Here is a 24,909-nt window from a genome sequence, read left to right as displayed (position 1 = left end):
TTTGGCTTCAATGTGGTTTTCTACCAGGCTCAGCTGTTTCTTTGGCTCTTCCATCATCAAGTACAAGGCTAAAGCAGCAGTGCGGATTAGAGCTTGTATTGTCAGTTCAGCAGTTTGTTAACACGCTGGTACTTCAGAAGTACTTGAAAGCTTGCAACAAGCAAAACAGGAATCGGTACAGAACAGCATCAAGAACCTGAAATCAGTGTGATGCACCAGAGTTCATGAGCCAAAGCGGAGTCTTACTTGGGGCTTGTTCAAAAGCAGCTCTTTTCCATTGGGCTGGCTTTTTGATGCTGGAAGACTTCCCAAGAATAGAAATCCTTAGATACGTCAGTCAGCCCAATGACATGACCCCAGAGGAAAGACAGCAATTTGGCAACACAATTCTTCAAGTGAGATGTGGACATTCCAAGGGGTCTGAGGGTGAAGGAGTATCAGCTCAGCTTAAAGCGTTCAGGACATACTCCTGGCATCTCCCATGGCTGTAATTCCACTCACCCTTCACTCAGGTGTATGCACAGCACTTACCTTCACCATGCTGAAACAGAGACTTGTTCAGCCTCGGGCTCCAGGTCATGCACCCAGGGCTTCAGGCCTTACCCATGCAAGGAAAATGACTGGCATAACTACTACATAGCAGGGAAGATCTGCTGAGGAAATCATCTGAGGGCAGAGTCCACACAAGGAGCTGAAGGAGAAGAAAGCATTCCACCAGAGTCTATGCCTGGAATAATTTCCACCCAGCTGTGGAAAACCTGGGTGTGCTTCCCTGGCCTGGTTTGCGAGCCCTGCCCACGGAAAGGATAAAAGAAACACCGGGGAGCAGCCAGAGTGGAGATGAGACTTGCTGTGATGGGCACAGGTCCGGGTGAGCCGGGGGCTGGCAGTGGGATACACCCCATCCCTAAGTGCAGAAGCAACCAGTCTGAAGAGAAGCTGTAAGCGTCTGTTTGTTGTGCTGCTTTGTCGCAGTGACTGGTTTGCTCTGACAATGATCACTCAGGTGAAGTCTACAAGGAAAAAAATCTACTCTTGTTCCTTTTCTGTATTTTGCAGGTCCCCCCACATACCCGCTTAGAAAGCGATGCCTGTTTGATAGCAGCACCACAGCAGGGGTGTCCTACGTGTGCTTTGCCATGTTTTAGCAGAGCAGGGTGCTGAGAAATGACAAAATGTTCCACATTTTCCTGCTGGCTGCCACAGTCTTCCTCCCCTTCTCTGCAAAACTAAGCAGGGTCATGCAGAATATCCTTGGGAAGAAACAATGAAATGACTGCCAAGTGGCAGATGTGGCATGGATTTCAACTTTATGCAGAACATACTTCATAGGTCTTTCATCAGAAAATTAAAAACCTGGATTACTTTCCTGAAACCTCTCTGCCCCACTGTCTATTGCTCCAGCCTGTAAACGCCTGCCATCTTGCCTTTTTGGGCAGACGCTGCAACTTTTAGGTGAGAAAAGGCCCTTTCCATCAAGGAAAGACTGACAGTTTTCATATCACACATTTAGTGATCCTTCAGGTAACAACATTAAATGAGACCTGACTTAGGTAATACAGTAATGGGAAAATGTTACAAAATGGCATTTTTTTCAGTGGTAGCTTTCTCCATGCTTCAGCGATTAAGTTAATGGGCAAAACACGAGCAATACAGCGATCAACATGCAGCTAAACTTTTTGTGTACCTTAGGTTGGCAGATGTTTAAAGACTGCACTTCACAACTTTGTCCCAACACAACGTTTTAATGTTCTCTTCCTTTCCTAGGAAGTAGGGTTGTATTTATGTGCTGCTGCTGAAGGTTAGTTCTGTGCTCCTCTTTAGAACCTGCCTCATTTTAGAAGAAACAGGCCAGTGCAAGTTTTCCACATGTTCCTTCTGACCATTTTGTGGATGCAGTGAAACTTTCTCAACTGTTAAGTCCCACTGTATAATCCTTCTGTGAATCTGTATCTTGCATTCAGATCCTAACACTTCAGCCAAAAGATGCTGTATTTCTTCTAGCCAGAAGTGAAATAACAACCTACTTTAAGAGCTAGTTGATAAAGTTACTAAGCAGATGTCACAGTTATCAGCCTTTTTCCCCTTCTGTACACCAACTCAGAAACAGTACCTGTTTCCCAGGTTCTAACACCACAGGGTCTCCTGTGTTACCAGATTACTAAGTCTGAACATACAAAAGTTACAGCAAACACCAAACTGTTGAAATATTTAGACCTCCTCATCCTGGCCAACATAGCCTGTAAATATAGTGCTGTTGTCTTGCTAGTGCACCAGACTTCACTGTTCAGTACAGGTTAGACACTAATATTCTGTTTATTTTGTACTGTGGAAGCTGGAGGTCGTAACACACCTCTCCGCCAGAGTGACTGTGACTCTGGGCAGCTTGCATTTAACAAGACACCATTTCTCTGAAGGAAAAGCCTGGACAACAGGTTTCAAGAACACCACTACATTTATAATGGACATCTTCCCCTGCTATCCCCACCTCACGGAGAGCGCACAAGCTCAGTTTCTATTTAGGAACTTCCATCTGCACATGTGCTAAGTGCGATTCTGCAGAGTTCATTCACTTGCCCAAATCTAGACCCATTCTTAGTAAACATGCCACAGCTTTTTCAGTTCCTCAGATCCATTCCAAAAACAGTTCTATGGGAAAAGAAAGCTCAAAACCTTCTCAATCTATCCATGCGGATAACCAGGTCAACTTTTTTCCCTCAATAGCTTTCCCTCTCCTCCGAATAAAATGGAGAAATAAACTGTACATAGATAAACATCACTAGCCAAAGATAAATATTGTTAGCCAAAAGATTAGAAAGGTTTAGAAACACAAAAATATTTCTCTGTTAAAGCCCAATTCTGTCTACCTGCTACTGAGAAACAAATTGGTGCAATTTTGCCCAAACAGATTTCGCATTCCTGGCATCCTAACAGCTATTCAGATCCAGGCCATCAGCCCCACTGGAAGCAAATGCTTGGCACACTGAAGTATACATTTCTCTTCCGTCAAGCTAAACAAAACAACCCTAGGAAGAGCTAGCTGCTGCTCAAAAGCTTACAGACCACTTTCCTCAAACAACTCAGCCACAGATTGGTAATCAGCTATTACAGTAACATTTAGTACAGTTGCATTAAAGATTCACGAGTACGAAAATGCTCAACCCTTGATTCTTGTAGTTTTGACTAAATAACAGACAGTTATGTGCACAACTGTAGACTAGCATGTCCTAACAGGCTATAAATTCACTTCACTTAAGACAAAGATATAGGGTACAAGAGGCTCTGGTAATAAAATGACCACACAGTTAATTAAACCCACTCGAAGTACTTTTTCAATCACTACTAAATCTGACTATTGAGGACACCAGATGTGATTGTCTAATAGGATTACTACCAGTAGCAAGATGTAGGGGAGGAGGGTTGCAGATAACCCGCACCAGATCGATGCAAAGCCACACACACTGTGTTGCTGTTCCCAAGTAAATTCTTAGTGAGGCTTAAAGTCTAAGCTCCTTTTAAGTTACAAATGCATTCATGAAGATGAAATTGCAATGGGTTGCTTTCTCTGAAAACCCCATCAAGGTTTTTGTCATAGCGCTCAGACCACGCACAGGCTAAAGCTGTTACTTTACCTCCACGGTTCTATTTTGGTGATGAATTTTTCTTTGCCTAAATGACTCGCTACAGAAAAATACTACACAAAAAATAATTACGTCATTTTTGCATAACATTTGAAACTAAGAAATTATCTATGAACAAAGCAGATTTAGTAGAATTAATGTGTCTGCCAGTAAGAAATGGCAGATGACACCTTTCACACACGCAACCATCCTTATAAGCAACAACTATAAATCTCAGGGACGTGACTACAATAACGAGTTTCAGTAATGCCAGTACAGAAACAATTCTGCCTCACTATCATTATTAAGCCTCTAAGTATGTCTAGCTTATATCAGATGGCCTGAAAGTGCACCAAGATAAAACATTTTGTGCCCTATTTTTGAAGAATCCCAAAAAGCCAAGATAATCTGTATCATACCTTTTCTTTGAAATAGAACATCCATTTTCAACAAAATGCTCATTTTCTTCTTTATAACTTCCAATTCTTCTCATGTGTTACAATAGATGCATTTCCCTAGTAACATGACTATTGCTTCTGTCAGTTTTTGACACCAACTAATTTTTTTCCTGTTTACATCACATATACTACTGGCGGACATTTGGAGTGGGCAGGAAATACTGTATACCCAGCTCATTCTCTAAGCAAACCCTCCCTTCTCCTCAGTTTTCCTTATAGTAAAAACTCTGAGAATGTCTTTTAAAGTCCACCACAAGCAATCCAGAGTTGTTCTTGGTTTACCTTCCTGGCCTGCAAATAATCTCTCAACAAATAATTCAACCAAATAATCATTAAGATCTCTGTCAGAGGAAGGTCCCAGCAGGTAAGAAGCATATCTCCCTGAGGACAGACAGGTTCACTAGCTGAAAATGGTAGAGGCTGAAATGTTAAAGAGAGAGATGCAAAAAGAAAACCAAGACAGAGAGCAGCTGAGGCAGGCTCTCATGTCAGAAGTGAGTTGTGCTCTGGCAAGCAACACAAAGGCAATCAGTAGACACAAAACTGCCTTGCACAGGCCATTTTACACTTGCTAATCTGATAATCCTCTCCTCCACTTCTTCGAACAGGAAGCTTCAGAAAGAAGTGTTCCCGTGGCTTGGCATGGGCAAGTACCCCTGAAGTCCTCTTACCTGGTGGCTCACCTTGAATGTTTTTTACAGCCTTATGCTGTTTGCAGGTGTGCTGGTTTTGGCTGGGAGAGAGTTCCTTTTCTTCATAGTAGCTACTATGGGGCCACGATTTGGATTTGTGCTGGAAACTGTGTTGATAACAAAGGGATGTTTTCGTTGCTGCTGAGCAGTGCTCACACAGAGCCAAGGGCTTTTCTGCTTCTCACCCCACCCCACCAGCGAGCAGGCTGGGGGGGCACAAGGAGTTGGGGGGGACACAGCCGGGACAGCTGACCCCAACTGACCCAAGGGATATCCCAGACCATGGGACGTCATGATCAGCAGGTAAAGCTGAAGGGGGAAGAAGAAGGAAGGGGGGGACGTTCGGAGTGATGGTGTTTGTCTTCCCAAGTAAATGTTACACGTGCTGGAGCCCTGCTGTCCTGGAGATGGCTGAACACCTGCCTGCCCGTGGGAAGTGGGGAATGAATTCCTTGGTTTGCTTTGCTTGCGTGCATGGCTTTTGCTTTCCCTGATAAACTGTCTTCATCTCAACCCATGAGTTTTCTCACTTTTACCCTTCCGATTCTCTCCCCATCCCATCGGGGGGGAGTGAGCGAGCGGCTGCGTGGGGCTTAAGTTGCCAGCTGGAGGTGAACCACGACAGCAAGCCCTGTCAGGCGCAGCAAGCAGAAGAAAGACTCTGCCAGCCCTTCCCTTTTCCAGTTAAGGTAGAAAGTAACAGACACCACTAGGCAATTCCCCAGAGCACTTACAGACATATGTCCAGGATCATATGCAAAAATTGCAGGGAAGACCTGGTCTGAGGGTGATCAATTCTTGTTCCGACACTTTGCTGGCAGGCTGAGCCTGCTATCCGGGAGTGACTGTGGTGCTACCACACCATTACCCCTTCATGTTGTCCTACAAATAGTCCAGTTTCAAGGACAGCACTGCTGGGCATGCCATCCAGAGCAGGTAGAGCTCCCCTCGCAGGTGCCACAGTGCACGTGTGACTTAGATGAGGTATCAATTAGAAAACAATTCCAATCAGCCTTAGCCCTTCAAAAGTTTTATATCCTACGACTATGGCAAAACATTTGTTTGAGCTAATCTATAAATTTTTTTTGTGAGGCAGCAGGAGATGTATTCAGGGGATGCAGCATGTGAGGGGGAACCAGACCAAATTCATTTTCTGTGCTGTGATTAAAGAAGAAAGGATGGTGGTGCATACCATTTCAAACAAGCCTCAAGAGCCCAGTATCAGATTAAGTATTAAAAAAAGAAAGAGGTACACTTTGAACAACAATAATACTTACACATGTAGGAGTGTAAGACACTAGAGGAATCTATTCTGCAACACCCAGTTCTGAAGGATCAACTGCAACTAGATTGCTGCTTTATACAAACACTAGAGACAACCTTGCAAATTTATTGTGAGGCAGCTCACATGTAAAGAGTACATAGAATGTATTAGAATGTAAAGATACATTCTGCAAATAACACATCTATTGGGCTGGGGAAGAGCCAGAACAACAGAATGCAACATAAGCTTAATGAAATAGGTGTTGTATCCAGATCATAACCAAACTTCAAAGGTAGGATACCAGTTCAAAACACAGGCAATACATGTATTTCCTCTTCATTATAATAAAACCCCCTTAACTCGTATAGCAATACAAGATATCAGTGGTCAATTTTGCTCACTCATTTATGAATTAAGGCACCTGCCAAACTAGTTGGTTTAATTGCTGTCTTACATAGAACCTAACAACATCTCTACCTGTGCTATCAAACATGAGCAGCCGCAATAGTCTGTAACACAATCCTATACATGTTTAAGAACTGCCCTAAAGCTGACACTGGTGCGATGTCCAGGTCGCATAGATCAGTGATCAACTCTCGTTAGTTTGTTTATAGCCTTGCAATCCCTGGTACGGTCCTGAGCTTACAATTTTGGGAGCCACTGCAAAAATTCCCATTTTCTCTAACAGCTTTCAAGATGATGCTTCCAGACAACATATCAAATGTTTTTTAAATGCATACCTAATCACGCATATGCCCTTATTCTAGGTCATTGACTAGATTACTCTACAAAGGCAGAGTCAATTAGAAAAAAACATGGATATAGTCACAGCTTTGGTAACCACTTCTTACTAATATCAATTACTTCTGGCAATATGATTCATACATTATCAAAATTACTTTACCACAGCAGGCAGTAAGTAGATGGAAAGCACAACAATCATATAGAAGGGCTTGGCCTTGCCCTTGTGGAGACGCTGTTGTTACTGTTGAATAAGCTGCTTCCTGAGCCACCTCATGCAGGCTGAGGCCAGGAGATAAAAAGGGAATTGCAGGCCAAAAGGCTGGTAAGTGCAGAGGCTCATCAGCCCTCAGATAGAAAGAGGAGACATTCTTCTTTAATGATCAGAATGGGACTATGTGGTAACACTGTCCATAGCAACAGAACTTGGATTTCTCATCCTTTTGAGGCTCATGCTCTTCTTTGCTTACCAAGGGCTGCAGGAAAACTACTCCTGGCTGCCCGTGCCTTGGTGAGGCAACAGCACACGCAGGGACAGCACGCACCAGCTCCTGTACAGCACAGGGAGGCTCAGGGGCTTTGGCCCACAATCTTCCCACCCCCTTCAGCTCAGACCTTGCTGCAAGCAGTCTGCGATAAGCAGGGCCCTCATCCTCAAATGGGAAGAGGTCACACGCTGCCTTGTATCATTAGATGATTAATACACTTCTGAACCCCACACATCCTCAAGAGGAAGGTGGGCTCCCACTGGCTCGATCCTATCCTCCTGGCACCAATATGAGGACAAAAGGGAGACATTGTGTTCTGCGGTGACAGATGTGAAATCTCTCCTGGAGCTGAGTGCAAGAAGAGAAGTGCATCCTCACAATTGAGAAAACTCTCTTCCTGTCTCATCGTGTGACTTAAGACTCAAGAACAGAGGTACAATATCAGAAGAAAACCTGAGCATCTCTTGGAACTCAGTAAGCAGAATAGGGCTCAGAAGTCTCTCACTGCTGCCAAGGCTTTCCAGCAGGTATGAACACAGTGCTGTACTGTGGAGCTGCCTGATCCACGGCTTGATGGGATTTACACCCCATAGTTACACCACACCAGTCCTGCTCACCGAGGAAATTTTTCCACTACTGAAGGAAAAAAAACATACCAGTAAAAAGTGAACCTGAGCTTTCCCCAGCAACAAAGGCTGATCTTAAAGTAAGCTTAAAATTGACAAGTATGGCTGCCTGACGCAGAGCAATAAGTTGGGAACTATCTGAGTTCTTGGCTTTGCAATGGCATAGGAAGAGCTCCAGAGTTTGAAAGCAGGACAGAAAAATGAAGTCAAATGCATTGGATAAGCTCAACACTTCTGGAGGAATTACTTGTACTGACATCTTCCATCATCTTCAAGGATTTCTTTCCCCATCTCTACCCTATACCCCTGGGGTTTCAGTCAAGATGAAAGCTGACATCCAGGCTCCAAATTTTCAAACGGTAGTCTACTGGAGAAGAAACAAAGACTTACAGTCTTGCTCACCCAGATCCTTGACGTTCTGATAAGAACAGTGAATAAATCTATATTCCTGCTTACAACCCAGGGGAACGAAGCCACCAAAACAAAACCAAACCCTGAATATTGACAGACAAATGGAGTAATATATGTAACTTTGACACAATGGGACATAAGTAACATGCAACTCATGACAAGCCCAGGCAAAGAGAGTCAGGTTACCACTGGTACATAATCCTCACTGATCAGTTTCAGAAGTAAATAGGCAGATAACTTTGCAGACATTCTCATTGGATTGGATTTGTAGCAGCTAAGGGTCTGAAAGTAGAGACAGCATAGTACCTAAGTCAGACTCTATCCAATATTCAGCCATACCAACATAAATCCAATGTTTCAGAAGTATTTATTAGTTTGGTATGTCTTTGATAAGTATTAGTTGCTAAATCCTATACTCTTCAGTTTCCTTAACATTTATATCAGAGCTTGTGACTACAGTGTGATTTAAGCACTGTGAATTTAATAATTAAACAAGAACAGGAGTGTGGATTATTGGAACTCCTTCATTAATTAGACCAAAGTTTGTTGATCAAAGTTTGAAGTCCATTCAAAAAGACATTGCTTTAAAGCAGCTAAAACAGCAAAGGATAGACATTAAATACTTATCTTTTGATATGAATTCAAGGTCACTCAACAGACATACACTGAAATGGAAGAAAAAAGACCAGCTAATTTTATCTACTTTTAGACAGCTCCTGCTCCAGTCTTGCAAATCCAAGCAATCAGGTAAGATTTAAGCAATCAGCATCACAACATTCTTGTAGGAGTAGGGAAAAATACCAGTAACTTTGGTACTTCAGCTTCTAGAAGCCATTATAAAGCCTGCTGGTATCCTAGATTCTTTCATTTGAAACACTAAGACCCTTAAAAGACACTTGGTAGAAATGTACTGACTTTATAATCAATACAGAAGAAAGAGCAATTGTTTACTATCAGAAGTTATATTCTTTAAGTTATTGCACCAGCGAGGTTTTTGCAGTACTAGAAGCACATACCTCAGCCATAATAAAAACCTGAATAAATGGTATTGGGCATGGCATAATTTATATTTGTGACCTGATTAAAAGATTGCAGTTTCAACTCTTTTCAGGTTCCCTTGCAGTTCAAAGCCCATCACCAATGAAGACCACAAGCAAACTGATGCCCAGCCAGTCTTGGAGCAATGGCTACCTTGGAAAGACAAAAGCCCCCATTTTTATTGTTGAGCATGATGTTATATGGCACAGGATATCCCTTTGATCAGCTGGGGTCAGCTGTCCCAACTGTGTCCCCTCCCAACCTCAGCTTACCCATTCAGGAGGGTGTGCACAAAATGGGAAATGGAGAAGGCCTTGACACTGTACAAGCACTGCTCTGCAATAGGTAAAGCACTGGTGTGTTATCAACGCCATTTGTCACAAATCCAAAACACAGCACCATATCGGCAGCTATGAACAAAATCAACTCCATCACAGCCAGACCTAGTACAAAGACACATGACGAAATACCCACTTCAGAGGATTCAGCACTGAAAACATTTTGGAGAGCTTTGGTGCAAAACACATACCTGAAGCAACAATACTGCTAAGTGTTAGACTAGATTGAACTCTGCACCGAGCAGTTACTGGGCAACTTTAGGTACTTGGAGTTTTAAGAAGCTTTGATTGGGTTCAGCTGGCTGACTGAAAGAGGACTTCTTCCACATTCCCTCTGCATTTTGGAAAGTAAGCATTTGCAAGTAGCATCAAAAGCACTTTCAGGCTTTTCTTCCTGAAGCTGCTGTGAAAAGGGGAAATAACACAAGCACTATAAACAACCGAGTTACTTTATGTTACTGCACTTTTAGGACATTGTATGAAGCCAGTGCTGGATAGGTGTGTTAAGCTCACTGATTATCAAAGCCTTACAGCTGAACATCCTTCTGACAATTATCTTCTCTGGCCTCCGAAATAGCCCTAAACATCAGGGGAGCTTATGGAATTTAAGAATTTCAGGGTGGGATATGAAACCTGCTCTTGGCAGGTTTCTCCTTCTCTGGAGAAAACAAGCCTATCAAGCAGTCTTTTTTCGTACCAACTAACAGTATCTGTTGGATTCTTCTAGTATGACTCCAACACTTTTTGGTGACTGCCACTGCTTTAACTGCTTCCACTCTTGGCAATTACACTGCATTCATAGCTTGATGACTTCCTGAAAGTAGCATTATAAACTAGCATCTCCCCAGTTACTTACATAGTACATCATCAAGATCCCCACTCAACATATCAATCCCAGTGGAAATCCACAGTAGAAATATACTGCAGAGATACTAGTAAGAATCTAATCCTGAGCTCAAAGACATTGGTGCTGACAGCCATTAGTTAAACTTCTCACAGAACTGCAGACAGAATACACTTTTTTTTAAAAAGTGATGTTACCATGGACAGTGTGTCACTATTTAAGAGCAGGCTAAGCAGAACTGCATGCATTTAGAAACAGGCATCCCACCAGCCTTATCAAATACTTGCAACCAACATTAGACTGGATTTTAGCTAAATCATTACTAAAGATGAACTCATCTTCAGGTAGATAGGCTTTTAACATTTTAACAAAGATAGTAGAAAAATGAACTCTCCACAGAAAGCAACTGCTCCGAATTCAAGAGAGTGGTGGTGTTGAGGTGATTAGGTAAATGAGCCTAGCTCTCAGCCCCCAGGACAGTGGTGAAACTCACAAGAGAAGTCACAGAAACTTGAGAAGTAACATAATTAATTGGAGATCTCTGAAAACATGAATTGCCAGGAATACAAAAGAATGTCTACCTTTTCCTTCCACAGCTAGTTACTACAAAGATTTCAGCAGCATGGTCTAGAAAGAAACAAACCCCACATAGATTCACTGAAAGCAACACAGACAAACTCAGCCAGCCAGGGATCCAGCTGAGCTGCAGTACCAATGTGCTCCTCAGGCACTTCAGGAAAGGGATGCCCTTTTATTTGATGCATCAGTGTGAGGAAAATGGCATCTGAAGGCTGTAGATAAAGAGCGTGCATCCTGCTGAGTTAACAGTTGACACAGGACCATCAAGAAGAGTGGCTGAGCTTCATTATTCAAATGTGTTGAGTGATTTTTTTTCCAACAAATGGGTTCTCATACAACACTTCTGCAGATTTTAATACACTGACATATGAAAACAGCAACTTCAGTTCACTGGAAACAGTTTTCTTTTTAATTTTACCATAAAAAGGCAAAATAAACTCTTTCACTGTAATGTTATAGCTTTTAATATTCCTGAGCTGCATTTTAGAAGCAAAAGTATTCTTAAATGGATTTAACAAGAGACACTGCAGCCTTACGTTCCAACACCACAAGTAAAAATAATTTAGCAAGAAGGCCCCTTTTTCAAAAGACAATGGCTAGCTCTGTATGTACCTGAAAAAACGCTTCAAGTGGCTCTATGCCACCTGAAGTAATTACAAAGCCAAATATGTCAACAAAATAACAGAACAACTCCTCAATCATTTTACCACTGCTTCTTACTTCCTAGGTCAGTGTGCCTCTCTTACATGGAAAGTAGTATTATGCAAACGGCATTACAAGTCAGAATCATTTGGGCCACAAAGTTTGGCACCATACAGACATTTGAAGGAATCATAGCAGTTTAAAAGATATCCTGCATATCTTTATAGTCAGTTTTAAGAACTATATGAAAGCCCTGCTATCCATCTCAATCAGCAAAACCTCTACTTTGTTAAGTGTGATTTCATTGAATGCACCAGAAAGCATTTTAAATCAAATCTGTATGTAATAGCTTGTCATGTCTGGAGTTCCTATAACTGGCACCCATGTACTTCTCAAGCCAAATTTGGTGATACAGAGATAAAAACTAAATTGACTAAAATTAAGGTTTAGAAAACTGAAAATCAAGAAAACAGGTTGGCTTTTAGCACTGTAGGAACTTGAGCACAAGCACAGGTGGGTTATACCTACATTGTGGTAGAAACCTAGAAAGAGACAAGCACGAAGGAACATCAAAAAAATCAGGCAGCTATTTTCTTGATTTCAGGGACTAGATGCAAGTTAAGCATTGGTTGAAACAAACATGTTTTCTATAGCAGTCACACCGATGAGGTCTCGTTTACAACTTTCTGGCCCTTTTGTCCAACCGCAGCCTTTCCAAGGAGCCAAGGCCTCCACTACCCACTCCAAGTACTCCTTTGCTTACTCAGTGATCTCCTCCGGTGCCTTCGTCTCCTGCTCACACTTCTGCGACTATGACTTCTTTCTCTTCTGTCTCGTTTACGTTCACTACTGCGAGTTCTTCTGTAACGTGAGCGTCTGGGGCTTACACTTCTTCGACGAGGACTATGGCTTCGTCGAGGACTGTAACTTCTGCTAGAGTGTCTATAATATCTCCTTTCTTTCCTGCGCTTTTCATCCTGATAACTCACATCTCTTCTGTGTCTGCTCCTCTCCCGTTTACCCTTACTCTCATCAGTGTTTATGCTGCTACATGAACGGCTCTTTCTTCTCCTTGGCTCTGTGCTACGTTTGCCCTGCTCACAGTGTGAGTCCTTTCTACAGGTATTCTGGTTGTAGCTGGAGAGGCTCTTCTGCTGCTGGTTATTGGTGGGAACACATGAGAGTACCCCTGAATTTCTTTTCTCAGAACACCTCTCAGAGTTTGTCGTATGAAGTTTCTGACCTTCTTTGACATGAACTTTGTCATGAATGTTACCATTCAAGTACTTGCATTGAGTGTTTACATTCTCAGTGGATGCTACTTCTCTTTGAGAGCCGGGAGCCAGTTTGCCTGTAACAGCCTGTCCCGAGGTAGAAGTGATGCAGCTGGATGACACAGTGTGTGGAACACCACTAGGGGTTTTCGGCACATCAGACTGAGATGCTTCAGTTTCTTCTTTGTTTTGATTAACTGCATCCATTTTCTTACTCAGAAGATTGTTCAGTAGTTTCTCCCTCAGTTCCTTTTCTTTTCTCTGCAACCCTAGTGCTCTCTCTTTTTCCTCTTCCACACGTTTGAGTTCAGCCTCCTGGAGCCTTCGTCTCTCCTCTAGCTGCTGAAGACGAATCTTTTCTTCATTATGTTCTTGCTCCAAAAGCTTTACTGTCTGAAAGATAGTCAAAGGGAATGTAAGAGTAAACAAAAAACATTTATAGACCTGCTCATGCTTCCAAGCTATACCATAACACAAAAGCAAGAAAATAAACTCTAACAAACAGAAGTTAACCATCCCAAAATAAAACAGTTGTTTCCCTCTTAAAGAGAAAAAAATCAAAACCGAACAAAAAACCCCACTAACACACAACTGTTGTAAGGGGAAACATTAGTATTAGTCCACAAAGTCTTCTGAGTGTTAATTTTTCCTAATTGTTTCACAAGGCAAAACCAAAGCTTGGTCTTTATGGCTCCTTAATATGATGAGCATTAACACACAAGCTAGAACAACATGTGAAATTTGAAGTATTAAAATACATTTATCAGGGTCATCGCTTGAAGGTTTCAGTCAAATTGAAAACATTAATTTCTCCTTGTGGTTCACAGATGACTTTACAATGAGTCCATAAAAAAAGGGCAAATAAACACACACATATTATGTAGAAACTGATTCTCATTTTGTCAATCACTGCAGAAACTCATGATACTGAAAAAGAAAGTTCAAACTTCTATTTTTTATTCTGACCCAGACAAACAGCTTAGTGTAGACCTCAAAATTCTGGGAGTGAAAGAAACACACTGCTCTGTTTTATCAGACAACCCTTCTATTGCACAGCTGCAAAGTTACAAAGCCTGCAAGAAGTATTTCTCCCTTCTCCTAGCATGTAACTGACCACATAGCACTGTATGAGTTCAAAAACACTCCTGAGGTACACTGGCATCAAGGAAAAAAAAAAAAAACCAAAACCCCACAACTATGCTTTGCCACACAGTTTTTCATTTCTACAGAAAATACACCCTAACATGACTTTATCCAAGTCTTAAGCAAATGACATCCTGTTCCAGTGAAAAATAACAATACTGTTAGAGAGACAGGCTCTAACATTCAAAACCTTAGCTGACAGTACCTTTCCTAAACAAAAATCATTCTGCACATTTTCAAACATCAAATAATGAAAGCCTGTTCTCCGAAACTGCAAAGAATAGTTAACAGAACTGCTGAAAGCCAAATGGGAAACAGCATCAAAACTGGAATTAGAAATTAGGAGTCTTGCACCTTATCCTCTGTATTTAGTTCACTTTATCATGCTTACATGTTCTTTTACTGGACTTAAGTGCAAGACTGCCAATTAGTTTACAGGTAAAAAATGCTATTCAGGACTGCAGGTTCAAGTTCACTCTTCCATATACCTACATGTGGATATTTTACCAAGGGAGAAATACTGTTTCATTGCACTTTTTTGAATTTTTGGTCTAAGGAACAGAATCCGGAGAGGTATTAAATCTGTTGTTTAATGAACAGTGCTCCCCACCCCCTCTCAAGTCAGTAAAAGGCTTTGTTCTTCTGGGCTCTTCATTAGCTTCTGAAATAAATATTGAGGTTACCTTTGCCCTGCTTAGCAGTTCTGCAATTAGTCTAATGGACTGAAGATTTCTCTGAGCTAATAGGAGCTTCCTTTCTTCTAACTTTATCTTCTCTTGCAGTTTCTTCTGTTCTTCAGCTTGAAGCTTTTCAAGTTGCTTTTTGTTTCGTCGAACTTCACGATCTTTCTGCTTCTGTTCTCTCTTGCGCAACTTTTCTTCTCTTTTTCTCTCTCTCTCATATTCTTCAAGCTCTCTCTGCTTCCTAAAACAGAGATTAATATTTTTACCTTATCTAGGGCAGGTACAATTTTGGACTCCTGCCCTATGTCAAAATATGTTTTGTATTTTGAGTAATTTTTTTTCTAAGTAAGTCTTGTTGATTACTAAAAAACAGAAGAAGAAAACAGTGAACATTTTAACTGTTACTTGTGATAGCAAACAATCATCTGCCTGTCCATATTTAAAATCAAGTTGGAATCCAAACATAAAACAAAAATTTATTTTTTTAAAAACAATTCGACCAGAGACAATAACAATGCATCAGGCAGCTGGGCAGTCAAACATTGTAGTGAGAAGAAAATTACCAGGCCAATTAATGTGTGCAGGGGCTGGTGGTTTTTATTTCAGTCATTAGGACAAAATGGTAGCTTATGTAAAAGGCTAAGGGTTTCTGGAAATCAGGTGTCTAATGGCACAATTTTTAGGAAATTAAGTATTTTGCAGATTTAGTATTTTGAACAGAACATAAGCATTAGTGATAATCTAAATAACCTTACAGTTTCAGAAACTGTTTAATATCTAAACATTAAGCAATGAGAATTTATACACATCAAGGCAAACGGACACCATACAACCTCGGAAACAATTTGCTCCATTTGTGTTTATATTCTGAAGAGCTGTCTTATGATATTTGCACCCCTATACATTTTCTTAAAATGTCACTGTTAAGATATGCTTGTATCCCACGCCTTTCCTGGAAATATACTGATGTTAAGAACAAATGAGCTTTATAATACCAAAGTTACTTAGTAGTACAACTAGTGCGTTATTTTCTATTCTCCATTTACAATACACATTTTTCCATCAGAATGACTACACATCATGTAAGTTCCCAGCTCTTGAAATCACAGTTCAAGGAAAAACAAAGGGGGGGGGGGGGGGGGGGGGGGCGGGCTGTCAGGGAGTAAAATACTCTTCTCCAAATCTCATAATCCCTGAACCTTATTTTGTCAAAAGGACCACAATATTTTCACTCAGTTTTAAGTGCTTCACTTTAGCTACAGGAGTAGAACTTTGAAAGGAAACTTGTGTTCAGTTACTTTCTATCTATGGATGCTGATATGAAGGAGCAACTACTGTTTTGTTATGCCTGATTGTTAAAAAATATAACTAAGAAGTGATAAATACCTTTCTTCCTCTTTTTGTTTTTCCTCAGCTTCTTTCTCTTTACGTTTTTGTTCTTCTCTCTGTTTTTCAAGCTCCTGAAGCTTTTGCCTTTCAAGCTGACGTTTCTTAATTGATGCATCACTGAGGTGTTTTGTCGAGTCAAAAGAAACCTTTACAGGATACAAATGAAAACAGTTTTAAGTAGACATAAATAAAAAAAAAAATCCCCTACAACCTACATAATCCCCAACAGTTTTAACCTAGCACAAAGGTATCCAAATCGCAGTGTAAGTACGATAAAAATTATAAAACCTTTTTCAAAACAAAGGGAACCTCTCTATGTGCCCAGAGCAAGCATCAGAGTGCTATAACCAGTTAACTAGGAACTAAATGCCCGCACACTAGCACAATCAGGCACCAGTTTACACTTTTGTGTGTGTCTGACATCCAAAAGTAAACCCTAGTATGGTTTAAGCCCTGGCTGTCCAGTGTCTTCAACCTGTCAGAACAGGAACATACAGAACTCCTTCAACTCACATACGCTATTAGGGACTGTACAGCACTAGGTAGAAATGGGCCTAAATAAAGGCCTCCCTTTCTGCCTAAAACCATGATCGTTAAGTTCAGCAGAAGAAACAGTTCTACAATATTCAGCACCTGGTTTAAGCAAGTGCCTCCCCACCAACACCAAGATTCCCAAATTGAGGTATACTGGGCTGAAGCTCCAAGTTTGAGACTGGGAACAGAAGAGAAAAGGAAGTTACACACATCTGAGCAATGAGACCTGGGAAAACACTCAGCTTCCAGGACATATGAGCACACCTTGGCCATATCCAGCTGCACACCAGGAACAAGACAGCAGCAGACATCAGACCCCTGGTGTCCTAATCTCCCACTCTAGATACAACCTGTGTGCAGGCAGGCAAGGGTCTGTAATACATTCCCACAGGCCCATCCTCATGAGCCGTTGGGCAGAGAACAAGGTGCACGTACTCTGCCGTTTAATTCACCCAGGCTGTATGTAAAATGATGTTTCACTAACAGGCTAAAAGGACAGACAGGTAGAAACAGACAAGGCGTTGTGACCTTGTATGAAAGAGATCTGTCCTGACAGCACAGTCACAAACACAGTCCTCTCTCTTCCTATCAATCCCCAAGGCAGCTGCCAGGAAGGCATGATACCTCTTGCACAGCCAAACTAAATTTGGGAACCCTGATCCCCACATGTAAGTGACAGTTTGAATTTCACATCCCCTTGAAAACCTTGAGGGTCAAGGTACAAACAGTTTCTATGCTCCAGCTGACAAACTTTGATAACAGGATAAAAGATTACAGTATTTTACTTATACTGACTAAACTATAACTTGAAAAAACATTTGCATGTTCCCATGTTACACAAATGAATACTCAAGCTTTTTTCCTGAACTACACTTTCTGATTTGATGAATTGAGCACACTGAAATACATCCCCAAACATTTCACTCAACCGATATGAAAATGCACAGACCACCTCCAAACACACCAGAGCAAGTTTTCTTCAGGCCATGCTCTCATGGATACTACATATCAAGAGATTGACAACTTTTCTCCTGTCATACCTGTATTTTCTAAGACAATGATGTTACACAAAAAAAGATCTCGAAAACTCAGTATATAAATATTATGAATTAAGCATCCTGCATTCAGAGGAAACTGTGCTACAGATTAACATTATTGTTTAAATTTTTGTGGGGCCTTTCTGTATGTGAAGTACACTAATGATTAACTGCGTATTACCCAGGCCATACAGGCCACATGCTATCAAACTTCACAGTTCTGACACTTGTCTGGTAGACGTCATTATCAATGCGGGGACCAAATACAGAGGCTGTGAAATTCTCCCCTCAAATTTCTATTTGTAGTGAACACAAGAGAGAACAATGCACTTTAGAGTCAGCCTTCTGGTGAAATACGTCTGAATTAAAATTCTAAGTGAAATGACAAGATTTATAAATACATATTACTTTCTGAACTATTTAGCAGGCCATGTTCGTATACTTGGTCCTTCCATCAAGCAGTTCTCATTTCTAGAACTGTCTTGTTAAAAAAACAAAAGCAAAACCCCACTCACTTTGTTCACATAGTCTAACAACACATTTTTCTTACATCATTGTCCTTTAAAAATTCTATTACGGCTGTTCCATAAAACTACATTAGTGCTGTTAATGTCACCTGTTGTCATCACAAGAGTATACAGATGTAGGTTTTAAGCACTAGGGAAATAACATTTAGTTGTGCTTGGTCTTTCACATGGGTTCCCATAAAAAAGCCCGCAGTTTCTCACCTTTATGTTGCAAGCCACTGCTTTGCCATCATCGCCTTTATACATCAGCTTCATCCCTCGCAGGGCGTTCATGGCCTTGATGAAACCTGCGTACTCTCGATATTGAACGTAAGCTTCAAAATTTAAATGGCCTCCAAAACTGAAAGTGTGAAAATTTCTGCCAGTCATTTCTTCTCTGTAAGGGTCCAGCATGGGTATGTCCACATTACGTATTTCTCCAAATTTCTTGAACACTTTTATAAGGACTTCTTCGCTTGGCTTTTCCGAGCCAGACTCCTTCGCTGCAAACCACTTACAAGGTAAGCCCTCTAAGTGAATAGTATCTGGCCTTTCACCTGGCAAAGTTTCATTCATATCTTTTGCATCACGGAAAAACGAGTCCCAGTCATGTCTGGTGGGAAAGTCAATCTTATATTCTGCAGCACGGACTTTCAAAATGTCAGAGAAGCCACTGAGCTTTATTGTTTTGCCATCAAGGCATGCCAGAAAAGATTTAACCAAACTTTTGTTTTCAACCTCTCCTTCAAACCGGATGAAATCCATTGTGCTTTTAGAAATCCGCAGAGTGGAAAACTGATGAGTTTGCACCATCCCTTTCAATCTTTCCATCACCTCCCAGTTCGAAATGGATTTTCCCGGTTGTTTCAGCTGAGGAAGTGCCACACTGATGGTCATTTTTGTAATGGGTTTAAGGTATAACCCACAGGGAGCACAGAGCTCTACAGCTTCTGATGTATCATGAACTATTGTTGCAGCAGCCATAACACAGAAAAAGCATAGGATAAAAAAAATAAAAGATGCAAGTTTAAGTTGCAGGCCAACAGTAGTCAAATAAAATAGCCCTTATCCGTAAATAATTGAATTCTTTGGCCATTTAACCATTCCCAAGTTAAAACAATGTCTCTTAATACAAGAGTCAATTAGAGAGTTAAAACCGAGTAGTACAAACATCTTAAATTACTTTATAACCACTACAGCCTATAAATAATTAAACCTCAGTAAGGCCTCAGAAAAAAACCCAAGCAGCTGATGACAATCTTAGGAATACATGAAGCTGGTATGTGATGGCTCAGAAAGCAGCTACCCTTTCTCAGGAAGGAAGGGACTGGCGCAGCGATGTCACACCGCTTTGAAGTCTACTTAACAACCAGTAAACCCCAGCAGGCTAGCGCCGAGGCGGATCCCACGCTCTCCAGCAGAAAGACTTGGAAGGTGCCTGCAACGAGACAAAACGTCCCTTTGATTTAACAGCCCGAAGCTTCCCTCCTCCCGTCGCCCTCCCTCCGAGCAGCGCGCAATAGCCTCAGCAGCACAAGGCGGGGGAGCGCCGTGAGCCACACCGGAGCCGGCAGCCGTCCTCGACGGGAGGAGCCCGGGCGGCGGGGCGAGACTCCGGGAAGAGGCCTCCCGACCGGGCCGGGTTACCCGCACCCTCCGCCGCCGCCTCACCTCCGCCTTCCCCGGCCGCCAGAGCCCAGCGGCGCCCCGCCTGCCTCCCCCCCAGCCCCAGAAGGATCCTGCCGGCGCCCTCCTCACCCGCAGCCGGCGGGGGGGATCGGTCCCACAGGCAAAACGGCCGCCGGCCCCGCGTCCGCCGCCGCCGCCCCCGGCCCGCACCGGACCCTGCCCCTCCGCGCGCCGCCGGGGCCGCTTCCGCTTCCGCCTGGCGCAACGCTCCCCGGCCGGCAAGGAGGCGGGCGGGCGCGCACTCTATGGTAGGCGTCTCTATGGCCGCAGTGCGACAGCGGCGCCTGGCGGCGGGGAGGGTAGAGGAGGGGTTAACAGCAAAATGGCGGGGGGCGCTGTGTGGAACGCGCGGCCTTGTTTTCTGCCTTCCCGCAAAGACGTGCCCTGTGCGGTGTGGTTAGCGAGCGTACGCCCGCTACGTACCAACAGGTGTGTTTCCCAGCAAGGTAGTTTTCACCGTTTCCTTCTAACGGGCCGGGGCACGGAAACCCTGCCAAAGCCCAGCCTGCCGAGGGGAGAACAGCGCTGGCGTGTCTGAGGTCACCAACGACCACGGAAGATAGCCTCCAGCCTGCTGCTGACCACGCATTTCCAATGGTGTCTGCCTTTTTTGAAAACAACCCCAAACTCTGTAATTGTGAGAGAATGGCAGGAATCAACAAGACACAATTTAGTTGCATAAACATTATGCCACATGACCTACAGGAAACCTGACTGGGCTGTCAGCTGGAGGTTCTGCTGGAGACCCTGCAGCATCCCACATGGCTGTACGCATGTGAGTTGGACAACTGAATTGAGCCCTTGGTGTCATCTTAGGGCTGTGGGGTCTGGGTCCCGCCTGGCTTTCAGCTGCTGCTTTAGGAGCGGTGAGTCTTCTTAAATCCCGGGTTGAAACTACTGCACCTTAGCTGACGCCTCCAATACCCTAGAGCATCTCGATGGACTTTAAGTCCCTATGCCAGGAAGCTGAATCCCGTTTCTAGTTTACAAGTAACTATCTGCATGCAGACACATGAATTCAGAGGTCTGAGTCTTTAACTGGATGATATTCTTGGTGTTCTCAATATCCAGGAATTGTTTAATCAACTGGCATCTGAATGGGAAAAGATTTCCCTTTCTTCTCCCCATCTGCATGGGGAAAAGAAATGGAAATATGGAAAGTATTGATGCGTCTTTACATAATTGTTCACCAATAAATATTTAAGGCATACATAAGCACATCTCTTGAATATGCTCTTGTCCTGCAGTGGTCCTCAGTTTACAGCAGTGAAAAAAACATGTTTAAGTTGCAGTGGTGGGCACAGGAGGCAGTTGTCCATTTTGTTCGCTTGTTCGCTTTTTATGTCTGCTTTAGTCACTGTACAAATGAGGAAAACTATTTAATAGGCCAGCAGATCTTCAAGTACAGGTCTTAAATGATCTTATACTGTTTTGCAGATAACACATCAGAGCTTCTCACTGTAGCTTTACCATCGGCAGATTCCTCATGGGTTCACTGCAAGTGAAGGATGCAGAAGCTGCCACATATGCACAGAAGGCCTGTCTCTGTTCCCTGCACCACCATCCTCCAGACATGTGCTCCCACATCCTCAGAGATCCCCAGTTTCAGCACTGGGACTGTAGTTGCATGCCCTCACCTACCTCTCTCAATTTCCTGCTGCTCATCCCTAGCCCACGAGCTGTTCCTGCTGCTGCTGCCAACCTCCTGCCCTTATCCAGTGACTCACCCACTACAGCATCTTCCTGCCCCTGCTCCAGCATTTAAAAACAGGCACCAGGTCCCACCTTGGATAAACTCCCACCACTTGAGAAACTGGGACTGCAGTAACCTTCAGCGGCAGGCTGATGCTAACCACCCTGTGGAAACGATGACTTTGAAGCATCAATGAAAACACCCAGTGCAGGAGGTCACCATCAATCCAGCAGCTGCAGCGAGACCATAGCTGTTGTGCAGAGGTGCTATTTCACATCACAGATGCTGGTAACTGCTGGTCCTACTCTGTTTCTTTTAGGGTTTAGTTAAGTACTAGTGTAAAGGCAGAATTGGGAACTACTGCTACCATACAACAGTTTGAAATAGTTCATGCTTGATAGTCTGAGAGCCCCTGCATAGAATGCCACACCTTCTCCTGCAAACTTGCACTTGGGAGCACACAAAGCAGATCTAGTTATGTTCCAGAGAGTTTCAGTAGCAGTGCAGTGAGGCACTGCGTATGGCAAAAATTTTGAATCCTGTGCATAATGACAGCCCCACCCCCTGAGACTGCGCCAGAAATAAATATTCTGTTTTTTGAACTAAAAGAGTAAATCAATGCTCTGAAAAGTTACAAAATGCCAGAATTGAGGTTACCCGTGCCATGACATCAGCCACTATCGTGACAACTTTCATAAACTATTTTTCTGATAAAAGAACTGTTACAAGCATTACATTTAATAATATTGTAAAACATACAGGCAAGAAGTAGTGATAACGTACATAACTTTTAAAAGCTGTCATCAAGCTTCAGTACTGCAGTGTGGCAAGGGTAAACAGTGCCTCTGCTCAAATGCAGTCCTCTGTGTTGGTCAGATGTGTCATTTTTATTACTATTTTTTCACTGTCATGAGATAACTAAATGAGTAAATGAAATGTCTCCCTTTGGGTTTCAGAGTCTGACATCAAGGTCAGTAAAGCAAGGGTATCACACCTACCAGGAAGAGGAAGGATGAACAGTCATAGTAAACATCAGTAAGGGACAGTATCCAAGTGCCACAGTGTATGTAAATCTGGTTTTTACTGTAAGACATTGTCTCTCCCCAACTCTGACAAATACATTGCGCTACTGACCTTAAAAAACATCTAGCATGTCAAAAAGCTTGTACCTGTTTTCTGACTTCAACAGATAGTCTAGTAGAAGATACCACTTCTGCCTATACTTTCTCATCTGTACCTTCAGTAGCTACAACACTGAATCCCACAAAAATTCACTAGAGGGAGCGCTTGTTATTTACATATATATGATAGATCTATTCATAAACACAATTAAAATGGGCTATAAACAGCAGATAATAGGTTTTGTATTCATGCCAGAATACGGATCATTCTTCCTTTCTTGAAAGAGGATATAATTCTCCCAACTACGCATGGTCTTATCTGTGTACTTCTGGTCTTCCTGAAATGCACCATTTTCTTGACCTTAATGGTCATTTGTGGTAATGCATGCAAGATGTCACATGGGTGTTTACATAAAATAAAACAACCCAGTATAATTGCATTTCCTTTCCTTCCTCTCCAAAACATATCAAAGAAGAAGAAAACCTCTTTTTAGTTTAAAACTTAGCTGTATCTGTTGGAGAATGATTTATCTCCCATGCTCATCTAAATCCTTTCTACTCTATAATATCCAGAAATACTCCTAATACATATCTTTTAAGAAACAGTTAGTGTATGTGGCACCTTGTGGTTACTTTCAATGTGATTTCTGTTTTCTCTTGTCACTGAACAGGGGACATCTCTTTATTGTCTCTCACACTGAGGGAAAACAAAATGATTCACTGTGCAGTTGAACAGTTTATGAATGGTATTTGGAGGTGGAGGCAGCAGCACAGAAGAATCTCTTGGATGAAGAGATTGCATAACTGTTGAAGAGCCATTACAATGTTGTTTTCAGACTCTAAATAGCCTCTCCCCACAAAGCAAAATTAATCCCTGAAGTGTTTTTTTAATCTGACTGAATGCTGTGTGTCAGTGAAGTGTGTGAGTGTGACGAATTGTCTACCTTGGAAAGAATACATAACATTAGATGTAATAGATGTGCTAATGTGGGGCAATTTCAATTAACTGGAATTAATCATCACTTCTTTGGCTGGTTCTCCACGGGCCTAATTGTTGTATTGTTTAAAGCAATGCAATATGACAATATACAGAGACAGTTTCAATCTCCCTAACTCATCCTTATGGCAGAGAACTGGTCTCGTTAGCACAGATTAGGAGCACGCAGCGCAGAGCAGGCCCTTTCTACTAACTTATCTCGTTGCCCTGTGCCCACTGCCATCTATTTTACACTAAACATGTCGCAAAATTTCTGCTTTTTGCTTTCAGCAAGGAGCATTTAGCACGTCTGGTGGTACTGGTTTCTGAACTGTCTGGTCAAACGATAGTGTGCTGTGACCTATAAAAAATAAAAATTAGATTTAAGTTGCAAAGACACATCGTACTATGCTGGCTAGCAAGATGTATGTTTTAAATAGTTGTAGTACCATGCTGTCAGATGCATTACTGATTATTTCAGTTTTTATACAGGCATCCATGAGATGCTTTCACATACTGACAGATTTCAATAGCTATCACTTAAAATAAATCCGAATCTAAAAGATCAGGAGTTTTTTCTACTTTTTTTCCATTAACCATTTAGGGGGAAGTATTTGAATGTGATTCAAATTAACACTTGAAAATTAAGTATTCCCTCCACAATATTACATGTTACAGATTGATACCAATCATAAAAGCATCTAATGTTTTTATGTACGCTTTTTAAATCCAAAATTACTCTTAGCAATTTATGAAGTGAAATGCAAGAACTGTTGGCCTATCTCTTCATCTATTTCTGAAGCAGAGAAGAGCAACAGGTTAATACTGGTAAACTTCCTCAGTAATATATTTCTCTTTTGACAAAGGGAAGAATTCCACAAGATTCAGTACTAGCGCAAGTGTTGACACCCCAAAGACTTTTTTTAAAATAAGTGAAACTGCATTATTACAATTGTAGAACTATGAATTTCTGAAGAGCTTTTAAACAGACAAGATCCCCTCTGTAGGTTCAGCCTGCCCTCCCCACTTATGTTTCACCTAATCCAGAAAGACCAGAGATATTTTGGTAGATCTGGCATAAGTATAAGTGATGATGGCATCAATTCCGTGTTTCAGCAGCAAT

The 24,909-nt window shown here is 42.1% G+C and overlaps 1 protein-coding gene across 13 annotated transcripts; it reads right to left on the bottom strand.

Moving 5' to 3' along the window:
- Window positions 1-109: 109 nt before the first annotated feature.
- On the bottom strand, window positions 110-20,177 carry AKAP17A (A-kinase anchoring protein 17A). Of its 13 annotated transcripts, none has more exons than XR_005931189.1 (7): window positions 20,066-20,177; window positions 18,530-19,745; window positions 16,228-16,376; window positions 14,842-15,082; window positions 12,505-13,408; window positions 8,137-10,079; window positions 6,125-7,899 (listed from the first exon to the last, which is right to left on the bottom strand). XR_005931189.1 is itself a non-coding variant. In XM_041119475.1 (6 exons), the coding sequence occupies exons 2-6, from the start codon at window positions 19,289-19,291 to the stop codon at window positions 134-136; spliced, it is 2,073 nt and encodes a 690-aa protein (XP_040975409.1). In that variant the 5' UTR covers window positions 19,292-19,745; window positions 20,066-20,177; the 3' UTR covers window positions 110-133. The 13 variants fall into 13 exon arrangements, 6 of the variants coding, with proteins under 6 accessions (XP_040975409.1, XP_029854695.1, XP_029854697.1 ...); XR_005931188.1 differs by having other exon boundaries at window positions 6,125-8,253; window positions 8,487-10,079; XR_003921147.2 differs by having other exon boundaries at window positions 6,125-8,253; window positions 8,507-10,079.
- Between the last annotated feature and the right edge of the window lie 4,732 nt (window positions 20,178-24,909).

The sequence above is a fragment of the Aquila chrysaetos genome, chromosome 23 (assembly GCF_900496995.4).
Source record: "Aquila chrysaetos chrysaetos chromosome 23, bAquChr1.4, whole genome shotgun sequence".
Taxonomy (NCBI): domain Eukaryota; kingdom Metazoa; phylum Chordata; class Aves; order Accipitriformes; family Accipitridae; genus Aquila; species Aquila chrysaetos.
The sequence above is the reverse complement of the archived record's forward strand: the minus strand, read 5'-3'. Positions and strand labels throughout refer to the sequence as shown.

What these genes read in the sequence shown, in the direction of transcription:
- AKAP17A (XM_029998833.2), bottom strand. Translation starts at nt 19,291, where the DNA reads ATGGCTGCTGCAACAATAGTTCATGATACATCAGAAGCTGTAGAGCTC. An exon ending in CAGTGGCTTGCAACATAAAG is followed by an intron (nt 16,377 to 18,529) that starts GTGAGAAACTGC and finishes TATCCTGTAAAG; the next exon opens with GTTTCTTTTGACTCGACAAA. An exon ending in AAACAAAAAGAGGAAGAAAG is followed by an intron (nt 15,083 to 16,227) that starts GTATTTATCACT and finishes TCTCTGTTTTAG; the next exon opens with GAAGCAGAGAGAGCTTGAAG.